General features: G+C 38.9%; 1 protein-coding gene across 1 annotated transcript; it reads left to right on the forward strand.

Annotated features, from left to right (window-relative positions):
- Nucleotides 1-10,001: 10,001 nt before the first annotated feature.
- LOC108298273 (60S ribosomal protein L22-like) lies at nt 10,002-10,444 on the forward strand. Its single transcript, XM_037735711.1, is given in 2 exon segments — nt 10,002-10,125; nt 10,128-10,444. Coding segments are annotated over 2 exon segments (384 nt in total). The 3' UTR covers nt 10,388-10,444.
- The last annotated feature ends 1,387 nt before the right edge of the window (nt 10,445-11,831 follow it).

An 11,831-nucleotide genomic window follows, 5' to 3' on the forward strand; every position in this document is an offset into this window, starting at 1 on the left:
CAGAGCTATCTAGCAGAATGGTTGTCAAGGTGTACAAACAACTTACTGAGTTAAACTGATGTGTGTGTGCAGCAGTTCAGAAAACCTTTCTTTTGAGAATTTAGAGACACATATTTAAAGCCATATACATTCATATAAGAATTATCTGTAAGACTGCGTGTAAAACACAGTAGAAACGTATATTTCAAACAACTGTGCTTTGTGTTCGTTCACCATAGGAGGTTGCATCTATGTTTAGATTCAGCGAGTTAGATTCACGTTTCCTCTAAAAGCTGCATTTTGATAATCTTGAGTGAATGTTAGTATACAGTGTAATGAGAAATATCTGGCTCTAAAACAAAAACGAAGCTATCTAGCAGAAAGGATGTCAAGGCATACAATCAACTTACAGAGGTAAACTGATGTGTGTGTGCAGCAGTTCGGAAACCCTTTGGTTGGAGTATCTAGAAATAGGTGTTTCCAGCCATATACGGGCATATAAGAGTTAGCAGTAAGACTGCATGTAAAACACAGGAGAAACGTATATTTCCAACTGCTCTGCTGTGTGTTCGTTCCCTTAGGAAGTTACATGTATGTTTACATTCAGCAAGTAAAAAACACGTTTCTGCTAAAAGCTGTGTTTCGATATTTCAGAGTGAATGGGAGTATACGCTGTAATGAAAAATAGCTGGCTCTGAAACAAAAACGGAACTATCTAGCAGAATGGTTGTCAAGGTGTACATTCAACTTGCAGGGTTAAAATGATGTGTGTATGTAGCAGTTCAGAAAAACTTTCTTAGGAGAATCTAAAAACGGAGATTTCCGGCCATATATAGCCATATAAGAATTAGCAGTAAGACTGCGTCTAAAACACAAGAAAAACATATATTTGAAACTTCTCTTCTGTCTGTTCATTCACCTTAGGTAGTTGCATCTATGTTTAGATTTAGCGAGTTAGAAAGACATTTCTTCTAAAAGCTGTGTTTGGATATTCCAGAATGAATGGGAGTATGGAGGTAATGAGAAATATATGACTGTAAAACAAAAACGCAGCTATCTAGCAGAATGTTTGTCAAGGGTTACATTCAACTTACAGAGTTAAACTGCTGTGTGTACGTTGCAGTTCAGAAACTTTTTCTTTTATGAATCTAGAAACGGATATTTCTAGCCTTCTACATGCATACAGGAATCAGCAGCAAGACTGCGTCTAAAACACAGGAGAAACGCATATTTCAAACTGCTCTGTTGTGTGTTCATTCACCTTTGGAATTTGCATCTATGTTAAGATTCAGCGAGTTAGAAACACATTTCTTCTGAAAGCTGCATTTCGATATTCCACAGTGGAAAGGAGTGTATGCTGTAATGAGAAATATCTGGCTGTAAAACAAAAATGGAGCTATCTAGAACAATGGTTGGCAAGGTGTACATTCAACTTACAGAGTTAACTGATGTGTGTATGTTGAGAAACCCTTTCCTTGGAGATTATAGAAACGGATATTTCCAGCCATATACAGGCAAATAAGAATTGGCAGTAAGACTGCATCTAAAACACAGGAGAAATCTATATTTCAAATTGCTCCACTGTGTGTTCATTCACCTTAAGAAGTTGCATGTATGTTTAGATTCAGCGAGCCAGAAACATGTTTCTTTTCAAAGCTGCGTTTTGATATTCCAGAGTGAATGGGAGTACATGCTGTAATGAGAAATATCTGGCTGTAAACAAAAACAGAGCTATCTAACAGAATGGTTGGCAAGGTGTACATTCAACTTACAGAGTAAAGCTGACGTGTTTATGCAGCAGTTCAGCAACCCTTTCTTGGAGTATCTAGAAACGGATATTTGCAGCCATATACAGGTATATCAGAATTAGCAGTAAGATTGTATCTAAAACATAGGAGAAATGTATATTTCAAACCGCTCTGGTGTGTGTTCATTCGCCTTTGGAAGTTGCATGTATGTTTAGATTCAGCGAGTTCGAAAATCGTTTCTTTTAAAAGCAGCATTTCGATATTCCAGAGTGATTGGGAGTATATGCTGTAGTGATAAATATCTGGCTCTAAAACAAAAACGGAGCTATCTATCATTACAGTTGTCAAGGTGTGCATTCAACTTACAATGTTAAACTGACCTGTGTATGTAACAGTTCAGAAGTCCTTTCTTTGGAGAATCTGGAAACGAATATTTCCAGCCATCTACAGACATATAAGAATTAGCAGTAAGACTGTGTGTAAAACACAGGAGAAACGTATATTTCAAACTGCTCTTCTGTGTGTTCATTCACCTTAGGAAGTTGCATCTATGCTTAGATTCAGCGAGATAGAAAGACTTTTCTTCTAAAAGCTGCGTTTGGATAAAACAGAGTGAATGGGAGTATATGCTGTAATGAGAAATATTTGCCTTTAAAACAAAAAACGGAGCTCTCTAGCAGAATGGTTGTCAAGGGGTACATTCCACTTACCGTGTTAAATAGATTTGGTTATGTAGCAGTTCAGAAACCCTTTCTTTTGAGAATCTACTAACGGATATTTCCAGCCATGTACAGGCATATTAGGATTAACAGTAAGACTGCGTCCAAAACACCAGAGAAACGTACATATCAAATTGCTCCGCTGTGTGTTCATTCACCTTAAGAAGTTGCATCTATGTTTAGGTTCAGTGAGTTAGAAAGACATTTCTTCTAAAAGCTGCATTTGGATATTCCAGAGTGAATGGGACTATGTGCTGTATTGAGAAATATCTGGTTCTAAAACAAAAACGGAGCTATCTAGCAGACTGGTTGTCAAGGTGTACATTCAACTTACAGAGTTGTACTGATGTGTGTATGTAGCAGTTCAGAAACCCTTTCTTTGGAGAATCTAGTAATGGATATTTCCAGCCATACACAGGCATATAAGAATTAGCATTGAAAAAAGATTTGACTAAATGCTAACAAGAATGGACAAAATAGAAAGGAATATAAGTGAATTGATGGAGCTGAAAAACACAACACGAGAACTTCACGAAGCATGCACAAGTAGCAACAGCTGAATTCATATCAGAGGTTGAAGATCAACTCAATGAAATAAAACGGAAAGGCAACAATAGAGAAAAAAGTGTAAAAAGGAATGAACAAAGTCTCCAAGAAATGTGGGACTATGTGAAGAAACCTAATCTATGTTTAACAGGCGTATGTGAATGCGACGAAGAGAATGAATCCAAGCTGGAAAGTACTCTTCAGTATATTATTCAGGAAACCTTCCCAGCCAAGCAAGGCAGGTAAATATTCAAGTCCAGGAAATACACAAAACACCACAAAGAAATACGTCAATAACAGCAACACCAAGGCACGTAATCGTCAGATTCACCAGGGTTGAAATGAAGGAGAAAATACTAAGGGCAGCCAGAGAGAAAGGATGAGTTACCCACAAAGTGAAGCACATCAGGCTCACAGCAGATCTGTCAGCAGAAACCGTACAAGCCAGAAGAGTGGGGGCCAATATTCAACATCCTTATAGAAAAGAACTTTCAACCCAGAATCTCCTATCCAGCCAAACTAAGCTTCATAAGTGAAGGAAAAATAAAATCCTTTGTGAACATGAAAGTACTCAGAGATTTCGTAACCACCAGGCCAGCTTTACAAGAGCTTCTGAAAGAGGCTCTACATATATAAAGTTACAACTAGTACCAGCCACTCCAAAAACATGCCAAAAGGTAAAGATAATCAACACAATGAAGAAACTGCATCAACTAATGGGCAAAACAGCCAGCTAGCACGAAAATGGCAGTATCAAATTCACACATAACAATATTAACTCTAAATGTAAATGGATTAAATGCTCCAATCAAAAGACACAGACTGGCAAATTGGATAAAAAGACAAAACCCATTGGTGTGCTGTATCCAGGAAACCCATCTCACATTCAAGGATACACAAAGGCTCAAAATAAAGGGATGGAGGAAGATTTACCAAGCAAATGGAGAGCAAAAAAAAGCAGGAGTTGCAATTCTCATCTCTGATAAATTAGACTTTAAAGCAACAAAGATCAAAAGAGACAAAGAAGGACACTACGTAATGGTAAAAGGAACAATGCAACAAGAAGACCTAACAATCCTGAACATATATGCACCCAATACAGGAGGGCCGAGATACATAAGGCAAGTTCTTAATGACTGACGAAGAGACTTAGACTCCCACACAGTTAAGTGGGAGACTTTAACACTCCATTGTCAATATTAGACAGATCAGCCAGACAGAAAATTAACAAGGATATCCAGGACTTGAACTCAGACCTGGACCAAGCAAACCTAATAGACATTTACAGAACTCTCCACCCCAAATCCACAGACTATACGTTCTTCTCAGCACCACATCACACCTACTCTAAAATTGACCACATAATTGGGAGTAAATCACTCCTCAGCAAATGCAAAAGCACGGAAATTATAAGAAACAGTCTCTAAGGCCATAGTGCAATCAAGTTAGAACTCAGAATTCAAAAACTAACCCAGAACTGCACAGCTACAAGGAAACTGAACAGCTTGCTCTTGAATGTTGACTGGATAAACAATGAAATGAAGACAGAAAAAAAGATGTTCTTCGAAACCAACGAGAAGGAAGACACAACTTACCAGAATCTCTGGGACACATTTAAAGCAGTCTCTAGAGGAAAATATATAGCAATAAGTGCCCACATGAGAAGGAAGGAGAGATCAAAAATTGACACCTCATCGTCAAAACTGAAAGAGCTAGAGGAGCAAGATCAAAAAAAACTCAAAGTCTAGCAGAAGACAAGAAATAGCTGAGATAACAGCAGAACTGAAGGAGATAGAGACACAAAAAACCCTTCAAAAATCAATAAATTCAGGAGCTGGTTTTTGAAAAGATCAACAAAATAGACAGACCACTAGCCAGATTAATAAAAAAGAAAAGAGAGAATAACCAAATTGCTGCAATAAAAAATGACAAAGGGGATATCACCACAAATGCCACAGAAATTCAAACCATCAACGGAAATTATTACAAACAATTCTATGCACATAAACTAGTAAACCTGTAAGAAAGGGATAAATACCTGGACACTTGCCTCCTCCCAAGCCTAAACCAGGAAGAAACCGAAACCCTGAACAGACCCATAACAAGGTCTGAAGTTGAGGCAGCAATTATGAGCTTACCACCCAAAAAAAGGTCTAGACGGGTTCACAGTCAAATTCTACCAGACATACAAAGAGGAGCTGGTACCATTCCTTCTGAAACTATTCCAAACAACACAAAAAGACGGAATTCTTCCCAAATCATTTTATGAGACAAACATAAAAACATCATCCTGATTCCAAAACCTGGTAGAGACTCAAAAAGAAAAGAAAACTTCAGGCCAATATCCCTGATGAACATACATGCAAAAATCTTCAATAAAACACTGACAAACCGATTGCAACAGCACATCAAAAAGCTTATCCACCATGATAAAGTAAGCTTCATCCCGGGGATGCAAGCCTTGTTAAATATACACAAGTCTATAGACGTAATTCATCACATAAACAGAACCAAAGACAAAAACCACATGATTATCTCAATTGATGCAGAGAAGGCCTTTGACAAAATTCAACAGACCTTTATGCTAAAAACCTCAATAAGCTAGGTATTGGCGGAATGTATCTTAAAATAATAAAAGCTATTTATGACAAACCAACAGCTAATATCATATTGAATGGGCAAAAACTGGAAGCATTCCCTTTGATATCTGGCACCAGACAAGGATGCCCTCTCTCACCACTCCTATTCAATATAGTGCTGGAAGTTCTAGCCAGAGCAATCAGGCAAGAAAAAGAAATAAAGGGTATTCAAATAGGAAAGGAGGAAGTCAAACTGTCTCTATTTGCAGACGACATGATTGTATATCTAGAAGATCCCATCGTCTCAGTCCAAAATCTCCTGAAACTGATAAGCAACTTCAGCAAAGTCTCAGGATACAAAATCAATGTACAAAAATCACAAGCATTCCTATACACCAATAACAGACTTAAAGAGAGATAAATTAAGAACGAACTACCATTCACAATTGCCACAAAGAGAATAAAATACCTAGGAATACAACTAAAAAGGAACGTAAAGGACCTCTTCAAGGAGAACTACAAGCCACTGCTCAACGAAATAAGAGAAGACACAAACAGATGGAGAAACATTCGATGTTCATCGTTAGGAAGAATAAATATCGTGAAAATGGCCAACTGCCCATCCCCATCAAGCTATCAGTGACCTTCTTCAGAGAACTGGAAAAAAAACACCTTAAACTTCATATGGAACCAAAAGAGAGCCCACATAGCCAAGTTAATTCTAAGCAAAAAGAACAAAGCGGGAGGCATCACACTACAAGACTTCAAACTATACTACAAGGACTACAGTAAACAAAACAACATGGTACTGGTACCAAAACAGAGATATAGACCAATGGAACAGAACAGAGGCCTCGGAGACAACACAACATATCTACAACCATCTGATCTTTGATAAACCTGACAAAAAACAAGCAATGGAGAAAGGATTCCCTGTTTAATATAAATGGCGTTGGGGAAACTGGCTAGCCATATGCAGAAAGCAGAAACTGGACCCTTTCCTGATACCTTACACTAAAATTAATTCCAGATGGATTACAGACTTAAACATAAAACCTAACACCATAAACCTGTAGAAGAAAATCTAGGCAAAACCACTCAGTACATACTGTAGGCAAGGACTTTGTGACCAAAACACCAAAAGCTTGGCAACAAAAGCCAAAATAGACAAATGGGACCTAATCAAATTCCACAGCTTCTGCATGGCAAAAGAGGTAGTCATTAGAGTGAATCGTCAACCAACAGAATGGGAAAAAGCTTTCACAGTTTACCCATCTGACAAAGTGCTGATATCCAGAATTTACAAAGAACCAAAACAGATTTACAAGAAAAAAACAAACAAGCCCATTCAAAAGTGGGCAAAGGATATGAACAGACACTTTACAAAAGAAGACATACATGAGGCCAACAAACACATGAAAACATGCTCATCATCACTGGTCATCAGAGAAATGCAAATCAAAACTACATTGAGACACCATCTCAAGCCAGTTAGAATGGCGATCATTAAAAAACCTGGACACCACAGATGCTGGAGAGGATGTGGAGAAATAGGAACACTTTTGCACTGTTGGTGGGAGTGTAAATTAGTTCAACCACTGTGGAAGACAGTGCGGCAATTCCTCAAGGACCTAGAAATAGAAATTCCATTTGACCCAGCAATCCCATTACTGGGTATATATCCAAAGGACTATAAATCGTTCTACTGTAAGGACACGTGCACACGAATATTCATTGCAGCACTGTTTACAATAGCAAAGACCTGGAACCAACCCAAATGCCCATTGATGATTTACTGGATAGGGAAAATGTAGCACATATACACCATAGAATATTATGCAGCCATCAAAAACGATGAGTTTGTGCCCTTTGTAGGGACATGGATGAAACAGGAAACCATCATTCTCAGCAAACTGACAGAAAAGCAGAAGATCAAACGCTGCATATTCTCACTTATAAGTAGGTGTCAAACAATGAGAACACATGGACACAGGGAGGGGAGCATCACACACTGGGGTCTGTTGGGGGAAAATACAGAAGGGTTAGTGGCGGGTGGGGAATTGAGGAGTGATAGCATGGGGAGAAATGCCAGATATATGTGATGGGGAGGAAGGCAGCAAATCACACTCCCACGTGTGTACCTATGCAACAATCTTGCATGTTCTTCACATCTACTCCAAAACGTATAATGCAATAAAATAAAATTTTAATAAAAGTTTTTAAAAAATCTTTTGCTCCTGAAAAATCTATTTCTGAAAAAGTAAGTAGGCAAGTCATAGGCAGGAAAAAATCAATCATAATACACACCCATTATTTCATTTTTATGAAATTTTTAACAGAAAAATCAAATCTATAGTGACAGAAAGTAAATCTATGGATTCCTGAGGTGGGGTGGTTTACTCTGTAGAGGCAAAGGAAGCCAAACAGAACACCTTGGCCTCACTGAATTGAGGGACCAGAGTTCATGGAGACTTAGGTAGCTACATTTTGGGGGACAGGGACCTGGAGAGGAGAAGTCTACACAGATAAAAAGGTAGCAATTTTTTATTAAGATTTCTTTAAGTTCCTAGTTGACAACTGAGATGTGCATTAAAAGATTAAAACCCCATGCAGCTAGGAGAAGAGCAGTTAGTGGCGAGTTGTAAGTAGAACAATTTCTAGATGTAAGAAAGAACTGGAACATAGGCAAGTTCTGATCATACTGGGTGAGAAAACTCATTAGACACCTGGGGAGAAAAAGGCAGCCCATAGATGGATGCACATTCCTGGCAGCAGGAAAAAACTCGTTCTAGAATAAAGCTCTTGTAAGACTTCACCTAAGTTCCCTATAGATTCTGAATATTAGCCTTTTGATAGGTGCATGGTTTGCAAATATTTTCTCCAATTCTGTACGTTGTCTGTTTACTTTCTTAATTTCTTTCACTTTGCAGGTGCTCTTTAGTTTCATTACATCCCATTTGCCAATATTTGTTATTGTTATCATTGCACTGAGCATCTTTGTCATGAAATCTTTGCAGGACCTATGTCCACAATGGTATCTTCTAGGTTTCCTTCAAGGGTTTTTATAGCCCCGTCAACCCTTAGGTTTTGGGTTTAAGCTCTCAATCCATTTTAAGTTGATTTTTGCATATGGTAAAAGGAAGGGGTCCAGTTTCAATCTTCTGCATCGGTAGCCAGAAGAGTTATCCAAGCAACATTTATTGAAAAGGGATTCCTATGACTGTGAAAAGCAGTTTGGAATCACCCAGAAAACTTATAGCAAAACCAGCATTTTCCTCAGCAATCCAGTGGGTATATTCCCAAAGGAATATGAACCTTTCTACTATAAAGTCCTGTGCATACATATGTCCATCACAGTAGTATTCACAATAGTAAAGACATGGAATCAACATAAGTACCAACAATGGTAGACTGGATTTAAAAATGTGGTACTTATACACCATGAAATACCATGCAGCCATACAAAAGAATGAGATCACGTCTTTTGCAGCAATATGGATAGCTGGAGGCCATTATCCTAAGCAATCTAATACAGAACAGAAAATCAAATACTGTATGTTCTCACTTATAAGTGACAGCTAGACAGTGAGTACACATGGAAAGAAAGAAGAAAGCAACAGACACCAGGTACTTCTTGAGGGTGGAGTTTGGGAGGAGGGTGAGGATAATAAGACTACCTATCAGATACTATGTTCACTACCTTGGTGATGGAACAATCTGTACAATAAACCACTGAAAGACTCAACTGACCTATATAATAATGCTGCACATGTACCTCTGAAATAAAAGTTTAAAAAGAAATTTTTAAAAATACCAAGAATTTCCTAATCGGAAAATTTTTCTCTAAATTTAAAGGTGATGGCTGGGCAAAGTGACCCTTGCCTGTAATTGCAGCATTTTGGGAAGCCAAGTGGGCTAATCACCTAAGGTTAGGAGTTCAAGACCAGCCTGACCAACATGATGAATCCCTGTCTCTACTAGAAATACAAAAATTAGCTGGGCATGGTGGCAGGTATTTGAATGAACAAGTGACCTTAACCAGGTCACAAAATACGAGGTCAATGCCAACAATGAACTGAAAAATAAAACTTTAAAAACAGTCCCATTCAGGCTGGGTGTGGTGGTTCATGCCTGTGATCTCAGCATTTTGGGAGGTTGAGATGAGTGGATCATGAAGTCAGGAGTTCGAGACCAGCCTGGCCAACATGACGAAACCCCACCTCCACTTAAAATGCAAAATATATCCAGGTATGCTGGTGGTGGGGTTCTGTGATACCAGCTACTGCGGAGGCTGAGGCAGAAGAATTGCTTGAACCACGTAAATCGAGGTCATGACACTGCACTCAAGCCTGGGCAACAGAGTGAGACTCTATTTGAGAAAACAACAACAACAAAATTCACTCATCTCTCTTCCTGCCTCCACAGCCGCCATGGCTCCCATGAAAAAGCTTGTGGTGAAAGGGGGCAAAAAAAAGAAGCCAGTTCTGAAGTTCACTCTTGATTGCACCCACCCTGTAGAAGATGGAATCATGGATGCTGCCAATTTTGAGCAGTTTTGCAAGAAAAGGTCAAGGTGAACGGATAAGCCGGGAACCTTGGTGGAGGGGTGATGACCATCGAAGGGAGCAAGAGCAAGGTCACCATGACGTCTGAGGTGACTTTCTGCAAAAGGCATTTGAAATATCTCACCAAAAAATATTTGAAGAAAAATAATCTACGTGATTTTTTGGGAGTAGTTGCTAACAGCATAGAGAGTTACGAATTACGTTACTTCCAGATTAACCAGGACGAAGAAGAGAAGGAAGACAAGGATTAAATTTCATTTATCTGGAATATTTTGTATGTGTTCTTGAATAAAACTTAGGAACCAAAATGGTGGTTTATCCTTGTATCTCTGCAGTGCTCATTGAACAGAAAATGGAAATCATAGTCTCAAAGGGCTTCCCTTTGATCCCCACTCAATTATTTGTAACTTCTTTTGTTTTCTGCTTAAAAATTTCCATTCTTGAGGTAATACCAGAGTAGGAGGGATTGACTTGACGGAACTGACAGCCTTGGGGAGACAGATGAGGGTGTGGAGGTGTGGGCTGAAGGGAGTGGCTGTTATTTTAAAAAGTGTGACTGTCACTGTTCGCAAACAATGATACAGGATAAGAGTGGGCTCCTCTCATTCATTAAAAGAAAACATGACGTCTAAGATTCTCTGCAGGAAAAAGTGTCAATAAAATATGGGTTTTGGGGTCCTTCGTCTTTAATTTTTTTATTACAAATTTCTCTTGAGGCACACAATTATGTCTGCTAATCCTCTTCTTCCTAGAGAGATAAGCTGCACTCCTTCAGCATTGGTGCGTAGTCTGTCACTCTCCATAAAGGCATTTGGTGAACCGACTATAAAAGTCCCAGGTTCTACATTAACTACATGTGTACAAAAATGAATGTGTAAGTAATGTTTTACAAGTCTTTGCAACAAACAAAATCACTTTGGTATCCAGCAGAGGGAGCTGTAGGAAAAGTGCTACCAGATGTGGCCTCTGTGGAGCCCAGCCGTGGGGATCCCGATGCCAAGAGCTCTGGAGGCTCTGGTGAAGGGGACCACAGAGGCGAAGTGACTGGGAAGCCTCCCATGCTAACGAGATGGGAGGTGCCTGGGAAATAGCTGCCCCTTGCCACTTAGGCCATGACTAGATGTAATGTCAGAAGTCATTCTACAAACTGGTGTGATGCAGTGCACAGGTTAGAGAATTGTGAAAAGGGCTACCAAGGTTGGGAAAAGAGTCACAATTGTTGCTGTGAGTGACTTTGAAATAAATTCAAACAGTAATGAAGAAATGTCTGTTTTAGAATTTACGGTGTATGAAATTCATGTTTTTCAAAGAGCTTGCCTACAAATGGTTTCTGCACCTGAAACTGTGCTCTGTGAGTTGCATAGCTGGAAATTCAATGCTTGATCCTACCTTGGATCCAATTTAACGTTTGGTGCTCTGTGGATTACTTGAACATGTTGAGGCTTTGCAATTTCACTTGTGTTAAAGGCTTCAGCATTTTCCATTTCTATGCAAATTTCCTTGAAGCAGAATTGCTTGCATATTTCTCTGACTTCACAGAAGGCAGTTTCTTTGAAACCTCACTGAGGCATTAGTTGCTTTTTGGCAACGCCCCCTACCGTGATTATTAACTGTGAGTTTGTGGTTTGAGTTTACAAATTTTACTTGTTTGTTGCATTGATTTTCCCATGTAGAAACTAATTTTTAGTTTGGTTA

The sequence above is a fragment of the Cebus imitator genome, unplaced genomic scaffold (genome assembly GCF_001604975.1).
Source record: "Cebus imitator isolate Cc_AM_T3 unplaced genomic scaffold, Cebus_imitator-1.0 Scaffold925, whole genome shotgun sequence".
In the NCBI taxonomy this organism is placed as follows: Eukaryota; Metazoa; Chordata; class Mammalia; order Primates; family Cebidae; genus Cebus; species Cebus imitator.